At 37.1% G+C, this 15,174-nt stretch overlaps 1 protein-coding gene across 4 annotated transcripts in view; it reads left to right on the top strand.

Moving 5' to 3' along the window:
- The window catches only part of esr2b (estrogen receptor 2b), a 443,098-nt gene that overhangs the window by 34,130 nt on the left and 393,794 nt on the right, over window positions 1-15,174 (top strand). For 3 of the 4 annotated variants that reach the window (XM_049481055.1, XM_049481056.1, XM_049481057.1), the window contains 4 exons: window positions 721-859; window positions 3,568-3,701; window positions 4,812-4,989; window positions 6,958-8,942. In XM_049481055.1, the coding sequence (XP_049337012.1) occupies window positions 721-859; window positions 3,568-3,701; window positions 4,812-4,989; window positions 6,958-7,204 (698 nt within the window). In that variant the 3' untranslated portion in view covers window positions 7,205-8,942. Of the gene's footprint in view, window positions 1-720; window positions 860-3,567; window positions 3,702-4,811; window positions 4,990-6,957; window positions 8,943-15,174 lie in introns of those variants that run through there. The other variant, XR_007439927.1, reaches the window with a different exon arrangement.

Genomic DNA, 15,174 nt, shown 5'->3' with positions numbered 1-15,174 from the left:
TTACAAAATCATTTACAGTTTATAATTAAATCACATATAGTAGAGAATCAGGTCCCACTTTAAAATAAGACTACCTTTATAAAGGTGTTTATAAATGATTTACAATTAGTTTATTAATGGTTACTAATTAGGTTGTAAATGCCTTAAAAATCATTAATAATCAGTTATAACACATACGTAGAAAGGGCAACAATGACCTGTTGTTTGTCAAATAGTGAACCCACAGCCGTCCATATTGTTGTCCTTTCTTTGTATGTGTTATAACTGATTATTAATGATTTTTAAGGCATTTACAACCTAATTAGTAACCATTAATAAACTAATTGTAAACTATTTATAAACCCTTTATAAAGGTAGTCTTATTTTAAAGTGGTACCCAGAATCATAGTATATACTGAATCATTTTAATAGTCACTAAATTAAATTTCATTCCATTCGATTTTATTTATATGGCTCTTTTTAGAACAAAAGTTGTCACAATGCAGCTTTACAGAGAAAACAGGTCCACCACAAAACACTTATCATAGATACAGAACCATTTATTGTAGATACTGAATAATTTATTGTAGATACTGAATCATTTAATTATTTAATTTAATTTTTAGTAGGAGTTGATTGGAGTCTTTATACCCCTGTAACTGAGGTGTAGCACGGGGTACTCTCACAGATGTTAATAATGTTGAGAAGATGAATTTACATTCCCCCTGTGTTCCTCTGCAGGATTTGTGGAGCTGAACCTGTCCCTGCAGGTGCAGCTGCTGGAGTGCTGCTGGTTGGAGGTGTTGATGCTGGGTCTCATGTGGAGGTCTGTAGATCATCCGGGAAATCTCATCTTCTGCCCAGACCTCATACTTAGCAGGTACAGCAGTGTGTATGTGCAAATCCTGCTTTCTTTATGAAGGTGCTGATAAGAAAAAGAGCGCCACCAAAAGGTCATAAGTAACAGTGTTTGAACCGTTTGAGTGTTTTTAGAAGGTAGAACTGAAATCGGGTATATCAAAGGTAAAGAAGTAGTTTTGGTGGACCTCCACCTTACTCTACCTCACTCTGCTTTCTTATACCACATTCTACCTCCCTCTTCCTTCTTCTACCTCACTTTTCCTTCTTCTAACACATTCTACCTCACTCTACTTTCTTATACCACACCTCACTCTGCCTTTTCTACCTCACTCTTTCTTCTTCTACCTCACTCTATGTCACGCTTCCTTCTTTTAACTCACTCTTCCTTCTTCTACCTCACTCTTCCTTCTTCTACCACATTCTACCTCACTCTGCTTTCTTGTACCTCACTCTTCCTTCTTCCTTCTTATACCACATTCTACCTTACACTGACATCTTCTACCTCACTCCTCCATCGTCTACCTCACTCTACCTCACTCTTCATTCTTTTACCTCAGTCTACCTTGCTGTGCCTCACTATACCTTCTTTTACCTCACTCTGCCTTCCCCTACCATACTCTACCACACTCTTAATCACAGTTCCTCACTCTGCCTTCCTGTATTGTTATTGTAGCTCTTTCAATGTGTTTTTTTTTTATTAATATTGTGAAATAGTATAAAAATATGATAAACTCCTGTTTGTTCAATATAGTGTGTTTCATTTAGATGGAATCTATCATTGAGGACAAAATCTGTGCCCCATAACAAGTAAAACTCTATAATACAGTTTTTCAGCCCATTATGACAACTATTGAAAATCCCAAAATGTTGAAGTATCTCAATTTTTTCTTTTGAAATTTTGTATCCGTTTCCTACAAACACAGTATCGGTTTGGAATTATTAGTTCAGATTTGAAGACTGATATCAGATAGTGATAAAAATGTCCTTCGGGATAAATAAAGTATCTATCTATCTATCTATCTATCTATCTATCTATCTATCTATCTATCTATCTATCTATCTATCTATCTATCTATCTATCTATCTATCTATCTATCCATCTATCTATCTATCTATCTATCTATCTATCTATCTATCTATGGGTTCATTTTGTGTCATGTTTTAACCCCTTCCGCTAGATAGCAGTGTGTGATTAATAGCTGTTGTGATGGATTTCATATATAGTTTCATTTAAATGTATGGCTTGCTTACAGTATCAAAATATGCTGGATATATTACATCGTACCCTCAATGTCATGACACTTACCATATTCCCACATTCTTGCCAACACACAGCCATAATGGTAATGCTGTAAACCTGTGAACCCAGTAACACTGTTTTGGCCCTGAGGCAAATATTTCCCACCTGAGTATGTCATATGCCTTTGATTATCTGTGTGATTCATCTCGATTTAATGCACTGATTAAAATAATCTGTAATGACTGTGCGACTTTGAGTGTGTTTTTACATGTTGTAAAATGGGCAGGCGTGTACGTGTGTTCACGTTTATTTTGTTAATTTCCAGTCCAGTGTGTGTGTGTGTGTGTGTGTGTGTGTATTAGGGAATTTAATATTATTAGCCTTCCCCAGTGACTATCACTAAGCGCTTTTGTAACCTTGACATGTTCCCATAACACAGGCTTATTGTCCAGAACCCTTACACAGTAAGGGCAAGTGTGTGCAGGAAATGTAAGAAGGTGATAAGAAGGTGTGTGTGTGTGTGTGTGTGTTGTGTGTGTGTGTGTGTGTGTGTGTGTGTGTGTGTGTGTGTGTGTGTGTGTGTGTGGTGTTTTTGAACCTTGTCACACTTTGAGGACACTATCTGTCATGGAAACCACTGGTGTTGATGATATTTCTTTACTCCTCTGGATTAAAGTGTGATTTGGCCTTCAGCTGGTGCATGGTCATATAGCCAAGCTAGTGTTTACAGAGATGCTTGAAAATATGTGAAGCCTTTAAAATGTTCAATATTTCTGCACAGGGCTGGATGATATGGCCAGAATGTATGTTATCATAATATTGTAATAGTGCATCTAAAAAAAATAGAATATAATTGAAAAGTTACTTTATTTCAGTAATTCAGTTTAAAATGTGAAACTCAAACATTATATAGATGTACTACACACAGAGTGACCTATTTAAATGTTTATGTTTATTTATTTTATTGTTGATGATTATCAAAACCCAAAAATCAGTGTCTCAGAAAATTAGGATATTATATAAGACCAGCTGGTACTTTTAGTAGTGTGGGCAGTGTGCCAAATCCTGCTGGAAAATGAAATCCGCATCTCCATAAAAGTTGTCAGTAGCAGAGGGAAGCATGAAGTGCTGTAAGATTTTGTGGTAAAACAAAACTGCACTGACTTTAGACTTAATAATAAAACACAGTGGATCAACACCAGCAGATGACATGATTCTCCAAACCATCACTGATCATCAGTAAATTTTTCATTTCATTTGTAAATCAGGGGAGCAGAGTCTGGAGGAAGAGTGGAGAGACACACAGTTCAAACTGCTCGAGGTCTTGTGTGACGTTTCTACAGTAATGTCATCTGCTGGTGTTGGTCACATGTATAAGTTTTAAAGCTACAGTAACAAAAATATTTTTATAATTTAAGAGAAAATGCTGAAAGTTTCTTTCTCTCTCTTTCTCTCTCTATCTCTCTGTCTTTCCCTCTCTCTTTCAGGGAGGAGGGGAGCTGTGTGGAGGGGATTATAGAGATTTTTGATATGCTGCTGGCTGGCTCCTCCAGGTTCAGAGAGCTGAAACTGCAAAAGGAGGAGTACGTCTGCCTCAAAGCCCTCATCCTGCTCAACTCCAGTACGTCTTCATACCTCTGTGTGCATGTGTGTGTGTGTGTATGTTTGTGAGCTGAGGTGTAACTGTTAGCACACTAATTGCACATTTAGTGCCATCCCTGCCCTTAACACACTTGATCCAACTAGTCAGCTCAATAACAAGACCGTTCAGAAGGTTTTAAGGCAGGGTAATTAGTGTTATCTGGCTAATATATCAGATTAAACTGCACCTTATCAGCTCAAATAAAATGAGTATATTTGATAGCTGGGTCGGATCGAGACTTGATCACGTTCTCATCACAAGCGAACCGCTCCAGAATTCGTTTGAGACCTCCTCTAGCTGGTCTCGGTCCGGTTGTTTTGATCTGCACCTGGGTGCGATTACTGTTTTCACACCTGCTCTGTCGAATCACACTAAGTGTACAAACAACCAGAGTCTGTTTTAACTGGACCAAATAGTGCTGATGTGAAAACGCCCTAACACAACACCAGGAATAATAAAAACGCTGCAATATGGGTGTTTAATGCTGCATTTATGTGCTTGTCAGGCTGTGTGCTTTTCCAGGATGAAAGTTGTTCACCTGGCTTGGTCATGCTTAGGTAGTTTGTTTGGGAGATAAAAAAAAAAACTGCACAGTTTTTATAAATGTGCACATTTTTTATTCTTCGTTTATTTTATGATAAATAACATATGTTGTTTGTGGCGGTTTTAAAATGGTGGTATTGATGTATAAAAAGCAAATTAATGTTTTATATTTTACTGTTGTTAACATGCTCAGTTGACTCGTCCATAGATTATTATAATAGGGCTCATAGTGTATTTTGCCACTGACTGACTCTCATTCAGATAAGCCAGGAATGGGACACAATATAGAGCAGCCAATTACAATCAAGACCATTCACTTGTATAAGTCTTAAAGGTACAGTAACAAAACTTATTTTTATAATGTAAGGGAAAATGCTGAAAGTATTTCATGCTCAGTGATGTCGGGAATCGTTTAAGTCACAACTCAGTCAGTTCGTGCTGCATTGATGTGTCTGATTTTGTTATGGAACAAATCTAAGGCCATTTTCTGTACACAGATGCATATGGTCATATGATAGTGTGTGTGTGTGTTTGTGTGTTCTGCAGATATGACGTCCCCGGAGTCAGATTCGGAGTTGGAGGGCAGGTCTAAGCTGCTGCACCTGCTGGACACAATGACGAACGCTCTGGTCTGGGCCATCTCCAGAACAGGCCTGTCCACACAGCAGCAGTCTGCCCGTCTCGCACACCTGCTAATGCTTCTGTCACACATACGCCATCTCAGGTACAGCAGTGTGTGTGAGTATGTGTGTGTGTGTGTGTGTCCTAAAGTTGTAGTAAAAATGCACAAAGCTGTGTAAAACACAAGAGACAGTTGTATACAGCATCAACAAAAAGCTTAAACTGTGATTAATCACATTTTTTTCTCTTTAAGAATAAGCTTCTAATAATGGGTATTAAATGTAAATAATGCACTGCCTGGCCAAAATAAAAAACGTCATGCACTCTAACATTTGGTTGGACCGCCTTTATCTTTGATTGCTTTGACGCATTCTCTGTGGCATTGTTTCAATAAGCTTCTGCAGTGTCACAAGATTTATTTCAATCCAGTGTTGCATTAATTTTTTACCAAGATCTTGCAGCCTTGAGTCTGACCACTGCACAAAGCCTTCTCCATCACATCCCAAAGATTCTCAATGAGGTCTGGAGTCTCAATCCATGTGTTAAAATGATGATCTCATGCTCCCTGAACTCTGCACTCTTTCACAGTTCCAGCCCCATGAATTCTGGGATTGTCATCCTGGAATATGTCCGTGCCATCAGGCAAGAAAAAAAATCCACTGATGGAATAACCTGGTCTATATTCAGTATATTTAGGAAGTCAGCTGACCTCATTCTTTCAGCACATACTGTTGCTGAACCTAAACCTGTAGACCAACTGCAGCAAACCCAGATCATTTACTTACTTACATCCAGATGGCGACATTTTTTTTCTGATCAGGCAGTGTTAGATTGTCAAAATTAAAGTATATTTGTATTAATTGTGTCAGTCGCTTAAAATAATTTAATTGTAATCACAGTAATGTTCTTTAATTAATCATGATTGAAATGATGATTGAATTATTCACATATTTTAAATTATACAGGGTGTTTCCCAGTATTATAGTGTGATGTATAACTGGCAGACTAGATCCTTTTTAACTGTATTATAATATTTCAGGGTAGGTTTGATGCGTTTAATTTAGAATATTGTTATGTGTTAAGTTACTAAAATTAACTTAATGCTTTAATGGATGAAATAAATGCTGTAACTCCATTTTCCACCTTCAACAAACTGGCTATCAGAGACAGAGAGCATACATTTCAGCTTAAATAAAAACAAGTAATCTATCTTCTGAACTCGACAGTATCGGTACTGTAATATTTCGCTAAATAAAAATTTAAAGCTCACCTTCCGCGAAAATCCAATTTTTCTTGTTTTTTGTGGAATACAGTAGGTCTCTCCGAGTTGAATGTGTACACCTGCACATTAAACTGTTTTGCAGCCCCCATTGTCTGCAGGAGCTAAGCAAAGAAATCCGAAAAACGGGTGAATTTTGAATTATCTTTCTGCCTACGTAGGCAGAAACTCACAGACCAGCCCACCTTGGCTCGAGAAACTCCCAGAGGCGGAGCTGAAGCGACGCAACATCACCGCTCATCAGTTAGGAGGTGGGAGGCAGTGAGCGGCAGAGCGGTGGAGGGGCGTCGCAGTGCTCCTAGCCAATCAGAGGAGAGATATTTGCATGCTGTTTGCATGTATGAATATTCATGAGCAAAGCTGGAATCCGGTCATTTTGGACACACCCCTAAAACAGTCCATTAAAAAAGAGCTATACAGAGACACCTGAGCACTTTTTTTTTTACAAAAACGGCTCACATGTCATTCATTCATACTAGAGACCACAACTAGACGTTTTAAAATGAAAGAAAAAATGACGGAAGGTGAGCTTTAAAGCTCTATTTAAAACTAAAACAAATAATAAAAAAGCTACTCTGTGGTGGTTTTCTATCCTGTGGGGTCCTGAACAATTGAAGAACAGGGTGAAAGGAGAATAATAAAGTATTTCGAGAAACAGATAGAGGACTACAGTCTGTAGTTATTATAGAACTACAAAGTGTTCCTATATGATCAGTAGAGCTGAAAGACTGGACATTACATTCTAAATAGAAAGTTTATAAAACCCTACATCCTGCTCTCTCTCTTCTGTAGCAACAAAGGTATGGAGCATCTTTCCAGTATGAAGAGGAAGAACGTGGTTCTGCTGTACGATCTGATGCTGGAGATGCTGGATGCTAACACACCTAGCAGGAGCCGTATATCCGGCGCCCAGTGCACGAGCCCCGGACACGCCCCTCCAATAGACACACCCCCACACACAAACCCAGCCTCTGAGAACCAGAGTCCAGTGGCCCATCAGCTCGTTCGGAACGTGGAGGAACAGAACGGCCACGAGTGACACGTCCAACATCTCAGACCTGACGCACAAAGGAGTACGAACACGTATCTCCACCAGACGAGGCTACTGATAAAAACACGATGTAAATCAGCTTTGCACTGTTTTCCTATTTTATTACACTTTTATAACATCCACATCAGTTTCACACCTTTAGTGCAACCCAATCCTAATGCAGGAACTGAGATTGGCAACGTCATATAATTAAAATAAATCTGTATTATCATTTCACAGTTATTTTAGACAATTTCTATAGAAATTCACACATTTCTATAGACATTTGTGGAATGCTTCAGAATTTCAGGAATTCTGGTGCTGAACAGGTTCTAGTTAATGACTCTAGAAAAACATGGACCCCATGGTTCCATTGCTTTCCATTCTATATGAATGAAGCCAAAAGTTTTTAATGAAAAAAAATCATTTATTTAATGCTTTTAAATGTTCTATAAAACATCACTGCAACATCACTTGTGTCTAGGTTTTAAAGTTTAGTTGGGAATGACAATTGGAGATACAGCTCTGGAAAAAAATAAGAGACCACTTAAAAATGATGAGTTTCTTTGATTTTACCAAATTAAAAAGCTCTGAAATATAATCAAGAGGAAGATGGATGATCACAAGCCATCAAACCAAGCTAAACTGCTTGAATTTTTGCACCAGGAGTGGTATAAAGTTATCCAAAAGCAGTGTGTAAGACTGGTGGAGGTGAACATGCCAAGATGCATGACAACTGTGATTAGAAACCAGGGTTAATTCACTAAATATTGATTTCTGAACTTTCTGAACTTGTTTTCTTTGCAATATTGGAGGTCTGAAAGCTCTGCATCTTTTTTTTTATTTTAGCCATTTCTCATTTTCCTATTTTTTCTTTGGAATTTGGGAGAAATGTTGTCCATAATTAATCAAATAAAACAACAATCATTTTAGTTCATTTTGCTCAAACATATACCTATAAATAGCAGAGAAGCAGAGAAACTGATTCAGAAACTGAAGTGCTCTCTTATTTTTTTCCAGAGCTGTACTTTCATAAAAAATATATATTTTTTTTTATTTAAGCATAATTGTATAGTTTCTTTGAAAAAAATCTTGTTCTTTTACATCTTGTAAAATGTAAAAAAAAAAAGTTTAGAAATGTGTTGCATTTCACTTAATTAATTCACTAATTCGCTAAATTAAAACGTATCAATATTAGCACAGACAAAACCAAGATGAAGATGATGAACAAGCAGGGCTGTTTTATCATTAAAATATATGGTAATGGGTGGAGCTACACACACATCATACTGCAACCAGACAGCAGAGGCACTAGAGCTGTGGTGACTCACTTATGAGTGATGTTGTTTGGTCCATGCTTTTCTACAGTCATTTTCTTTCTTTCTTTTTAGTAATGCAAACACAAGGCAGAAAAGGTTGTTTACAATCCTGCTTATGATTCTAATAAGCACTATTTTTAAAAATACATATTATTGAAAGCAAATCTCTCTCTCTCTCTCTTTTTTTTTTTTTTTTTTACATTTGTCCTATTTGATAAACTGCATCTGGACTAGGGCTGCATAATATTTAGATTTGTATATTGGGATATTAAAAATGACAAAATCTTAAACCAGATTTGTCCAGAAGTAAAAGATGTATTTTGACTAATGTGACTTGTCTGTGTGCACATTGTGATGATGATGATGATGAAGAATTAATATATTGTGCAGCCCTAATATGGATGATATTAAAACAGTTCCAACATTTATTAGATTTACTTTTTAGTTTCTTTTTACTTTTTTTTTTCATTTTACAATTTTTGAAGAGTTTCAAATGTACCAGAGAATGTAGTATACAGTGGCACTGCGCATGCACTTAGAGGGTAAATGCGTTGAGTAGAAAAAACCTTTGATAACACTTTATTTTGAGTGGTCCTTTGTAAATATTTAAAAATTTCACTATATCAGTGTGGTTGCAGTAATTCAATATTTGGAAGATTAGCAAAAACTTTAATATCAGACAAAGATAACCTGAGTTAATAAAAATGCTGTTTTAAATGATAATTTAATTTATTTAAGGGTAAATAAACCCCCTGACTTTGGCTAATTATACCCTCAGCTCAAATTTGAAATTCTAAAAAATGTGAAGGGTAGTTTGGGAGGGGTAGTGGATGATGTATGGGTTTAGGGACGGGGCAGAGCAGGGCAGGAGTGAGAGCTGGTTGGGCTACGCTCTCATATCTCTCAAAAATCAAGTAAATATCTATGTGCTGCTACATCATCAAAATATTGTTGACAATTTAGTGAGAGATTAAACAATTAAAAAAGGACCACTTCAAGTAAAGATTTTTTTTATAATCTTATTCTAAACTTCATTTTCCTAAGCTTTTTAGAAAAACAGAGAAAGTTATCAGACCAATCCGTGTATCATTCGTTCATTTGATATTCAATTGAGAATCAAAATCGGAAAATTAAAAAACCAATTCGTTTTTTCGTTTTTTCGTTTTTGAATATAATACCAAAAAACGAATAACGGCTTGTATTTTGTATTTTTATTTGGTTATCCAAACAAAAATTGGAAATTTAAAAAACGGACCAGGAGCCGAATTTGATTTTGATTTTGAACTTGACCCATTTGTGTGCCCCGGAAGTTACTGATTTGTTTATTCTTGGTGGGTTTCTGTTGCGCGGGAGTTCACTGCAGTGTTATCTACACAGTCTGTATTGCTGTAGGCTTTGGATGGAGTTGAGGATGGAGAGTTTTATCTTGTTCAGAGGAACTAAACGCGTTGCAGTGAAAGAAGACGATATGACAACAGAAAAAATCGGCAGGATCTTTCAGGTGTTTGTCTAACGTTCCGTAGACTGTGTAGATAACACTGCAGTGAACTCCCGCGCAACAGAAACCCACCAAGAATAAACAAATCAGTAACTTCCGGGGCACACAAATGGGTCAAGTTCAAAATCAAAATCAAATTCGGCTCCTGGTCCGTTTTTTAAATTTCCAATTTTTGTTTGGATAACCAAATAAAAATACAAAATACAAGCCGTTATTCGTTTTTTGGTATTATATTCAAAAACGAAAAAACGAAAAAACGAATTGGTTTTTTAATTTTCCGATTTTGATTCTCAATTGAATATCAAATGAACGAATGATACACGGATTCAGACCCCCACTGAGTTTAGATTCTGTCTGTAATTTTCTCAGGGAAGGAGAAAAAAGGGGAGGAGAAAAAAGTTATGTAAGTGGACGCTCTTGCCATAGGTGCTACATATTTCAGAGTGGAGTTTCTGATTTGTAATCAGACTCTGTACGTGTGTACGTTTCGAGTTTTAAAGGGATCATTTTTTTTTAACGCTGTGATACGCAACAAAAAATAGGAATGCCAAGGTACGCAAAATCTCAATACCAAATAAAAGCTGTGTTTTTGTGTCTTTTTGTGCAACCGCTGACTGTAAAGAGTCTGATTGTATCACCCAGTTAGTTTTATGCAATCTCTCTCTGATGAACACAGCTGAATGAGGTGTGTATACTTTTCATAGCTTTTGTATTTTGTACACTTTTGTGTAAAGACTTTTAAGTGGCTGTTTGTGTGTCTTGGTATAGTGACCTAGTGCTCTAAATGTTTTAAAGACCTGGATACTGTTGTCTGATGATCATTAGCACTCAGCTTTCCATTTTAAAATTCATCTCAACATATAATTTACATCTTAGTACCGTATTTTTCGCACTATAAGCATCACCGGATTATAAGGCACATTTTATGGGACACTAGTATATATAGTAAATAGTAGTAGGAACAGTGGTGTCACCATGTTTTCCTTCTAAGCTAAGTAAACAAAATTGTAATTCTTAAAAAAAAAAAACATTTCAGAGGAGTCAGACAAGTCAAACGAGCGCTGAAAGTTAATCTACACAGATTTCTCTCCTGAAAACTGTTTATTTGGGTAAGTAAAACGCTTCCGTTTATTTACAATAAGCTTAGGTTTACAGGTTACCTCTAAAGCTATAGCATTAGCACTAGCATTAGCGGCTAACCACTAGCGGTTAGCCGCTAATGCTACCCGACAGCTCTACACTGAGAAACCCTGAGTGTTCCAGTAATCCAGGGTGATATTAGCTAGCGGTTTGTTCTACATAGCTTGTTTTAACATGGTAAACATGCAGACTATGGTCCCTTGAGCTAAAGAGCTAGCACTTAGCGTGGTTAGCAGCTAATGCTAATGCTGCTCTAGCAGTGCTAGCCGAGGTAAGCAGCAGGCTACAGTCCGATAATACTCTCCTTTGAACAGGGAAATACGGGTTAGCGGCTAATGCTAATGCTACTCCAGTCTCAGTGCTGGAGAATTAAACTAAAACTCCTGTATAAAATTCTTTCTTTTTGGGATAATAAAAGTATTTTAGGTGCGCTTTATAGTGTGAAAAATACAGTATATTATTTGTCGGCATTAGTGATTCAATAGTAGTTCAACTTTTTCATGATCACACTATTATTTCCATTAAATTGTATCAGTTTCTGTGACAGTTGTATTCTCTAAACAGCCTCCAGATTTCTCCTAAAGAGTGCCTGACTCTATCCAGGTCATAATGTTTTGTCAGGTGTTTTTGTGATCTGTGTAAATGTGCATGAAAATACAGAGAGAAGAAGCTGCAGACTCTGAAGTGTGTAATGCAGAATAAACGCCCTCAGCATGCAGTAAATGCTGTGTAAGAAAACGTGAGTTCTAAAGAAAGAAGGATAAGTGTGTGTTATGTGAGCGGACGGCGGTGTGGTCAGTGTAGCATTTTGCAAACCTTGTAAAAAAAAAACCCTCTTTTAAAGACTGTTAATACCTAAAAAAAACAACAAAATAGAAAATAAAACACATGTCCAATATCACTGTCTTGGCAACGAGCTTCATTAAAGAGCATTCATTTCTTTCTTTTTCTTTTTTTTATTTGTTTATTTTAAAATGTGTTCTATTTACTTAATTTAAGAGAATATTTATTAATGCATATATTATTATATTTTATTAATACACAAACATATCTGTCTGTCATATGTTTCTTGCTTAACTCCGTGGTCCTCCGTTTATTTTAGTCCAGTCCGGATCAACATCTCTGAGTTTCCTCACCTCAAATTAATAAAAAAAATAAAAAATAGCCTCAAATTAATTAAAAAATAAAAAATAACTATTTGTCCACTTGAACATGAAAGTTTCCACTTTAAACACAACTATTTCTTTCATTTTAAATCCAGTGAGGTGACCTCCAGAGCCCAAATCATTGTGTCACTATACAAATACAGTATTTTTGGTAATTATCAGTTAATATAATGGTGTTAATGTTATAACTGGTAAAAGTTAATAGTGAAAAAAAAGAAAAAAAAAGCATCCAGTCAGTGCATGCTACACTACATTTAAATCACATTTTATGATTGTTGGCTGCGTGAAACTCGAGCAGTAGCTGCATTCCTAGAATGCTCTCTTTATTAGATTGTATCACACTCAGTCTGACCCAGTTCTCTGTGAATGTGTAAAGTTCACTACCTGACAGAGTGTTCCAGTCATCTGAGTGTTTTACTCACTCACACTATGCATACACACATCTTCACACACTTTCACACACTTTCAGTACATTCTGAGCACTTTCAGAAATGTAAGAAATGCAGGAAGTAGGCAGGAAGTAGTCTATCTAGTCATGTCTGAACGGATGTTAAATCATGTAGCCTTTAGTTTTATTGAGTACAATGCTAGTAGCTAATGAAAAAAAAACAGCTAAACACTTACGGTGCTTTCACTCTGCACAGGGTAGCTTTTCTCCACCTTCTCCCTGTCAAGGCTAGGTCTAAAAACTTTTACTACTTCTCCTCTCCTCACCCTGCTTTTCTCCTCCTCCTCTTTTCCTAGGAGGAGTAGTGGAGGGAGGGAACTGTAACTGGGGAAATAGGACAGCTAAGCCCATTTAAAATGATATTGACTACTGATAAACTGAGCCAATCACAGCGCTCGCTTTCAGCTCTCCTAATACTGCCCTGCAAATATATGATCACCCTCTTAATTGTCGGTAAGTCCAGCTTATTGCAGAAAAAATACTACACTTCTTTTTTTTTCATTTTCACGGCCAATTACCTAACCCACTCATTAGTACTCCACCTATCACTAGTAATGCCCCAACACCAGGAGGGCGAAGACTAACACATGCTTCCTCCGATACATGTGAAGCCAGCCACCGCTTCTTTTTGAGCTGCTGCTGATGCAGCATTACCGAGTAGCATCACAGCGCGCTTGGAGGAAAGCGCAGCGACTCAGTTCTAATACATCAGCTCACAGACGCTCTGTGCTGCTGACATCACCCTAGGAGTGATGTGGGGAGAGAGCGCCATCAACCCACCCAGAGGGAGCAGGGCCAATTTTGCTTCCTCTGAGCGCCGGCAGCTTGATGGCAAAGCTGCATGAGCGGGGGTTCGAACCAAAAATACTCTATTTCTAAAATTACGTGAAATATTTGCCAATCAAATAATAGTGCAGGGGTGTCCAAACTTTTTTTGTTGGGGGCCAGAAGGAGAAATATATTTGAAGTCACGGGCCACAGACTCTATAATAAAACAAATAATGAAATATACCACTTTAAATAATACTTTTTCCTGATTACTTTCATTTACACACCATTTTACTTGACTTACTATCTTTATCTATCTTTGACAGTCTTGTGTAAACTGAGATTTTTCAAATTGATGTTTCATTTCATGATGTCTCTTAATATTAAACTCCTTAATTACGGCAACTTTTAGACTCTTTGGCCCGTTTTTCTGCGCTAAATCTGCGCACTCTCTCCGCTTTTAAACTCTTTGGCCCGATTTTCTGCTCTAAAACAGCGCACCCTCTCTGCTTTTAGGCCCGTTTCTGACACCTAGCGTTCAAACTTTGAATCTCACATTATAAAATCCTGCTTAACAGCGGGCCAACTTTCATTCTATTTCTAAAATACCTCGCGGGCCGCTGCAAAAAGGGAAATGGCCCGCGGGCCGTAGTTTGGACACCCCTGTAATAGTGGAAGCCTTGTTTTATTTTATTATTTCTTTATTTATCTCTTTTTTATTTGTTCATAATAAGTAATGATATATGTTCTACAGTCACGTAAGTGTTTTTATGAAGTTGTATTATTTCACGATCGGAAGGGAAAAGGAGCAACTTTTGGGGTTTGGGGATGCAGCATAGAAGTGTTAGTGGTAAACTTGTTACAATGTCTCCCTCTGGTGGTAGGACTTATTGGTCGGACTTGTCATGGCTCTGTCTCAATCATTCTCCTGGCACAACACATTTTGCGGCACAACCTTTTGGGTTTAGAAACAACAATTTACACAACCGCTAAACCCCTCTAAACTTCACCTTCTACCTCAATATCTGTTTAACGCCTCAGAGTTTCTAGAGATACTTTTCTGGAGGTCTCGTTTCTGGGATCATTCTAGTTGTGTGCAGAGGCGTATTGCAAAATTCTGGGGCCCTACTTTAAAGAGGCAATGAGGAGGCCCTCGTCTTGTATGGGCTAAACATCTTACTGAAGAACCCGGCTTATAATTACTTGGCACACAACTCAATCTGGCACTTATTCTCAGTAATCTGCAGCAATTTGTATTCAAGCCTACTATACAATGTAATAAAATGCTCTTTTTTTATGGAGATGCGGATTTCATTTTCCAGCAGGACTTGGCACACTGCCCACACTGCCAAAGATACCAATTGGTCTTATATAATACTCTAAATTTCTGAGACACTGATTTTTGGGGTTTCAATGGCTGTAAGACATAATCATCAACAATAAAATAAAGAAACGCTTAAAATAGATCACTCTGTGTGTAACACATCTATATGAGTTTCACATTTTGAACTGAATTCCTGAAATAAAGTACCTTATTTTTTTTTTTTAGATGTACCAGTATATTGTGTAATATATTGGAAATTTAATTCTAACTGTTAACTGCTAACTGTCTCATAACCATTTCTGACCAAAAACTAACC

The sequence above is a fragment of the Astyanax mexicanus genome, chromosome 7 (assembly GCF_023375975.1).
Source record: "Astyanax mexicanus isolate ESR-SI-001 chromosome 7, AstMex3_surface, whole genome shotgun sequence".
NCBI lineage: Eukaryota > Metazoa > Chordata > Actinopteri > Characiformes > Acestrorhamphidae > Astyanax > Astyanax mexicanus.
This window is presented reverse-complemented; position numbering and strand designations above follow the sequence as displayed.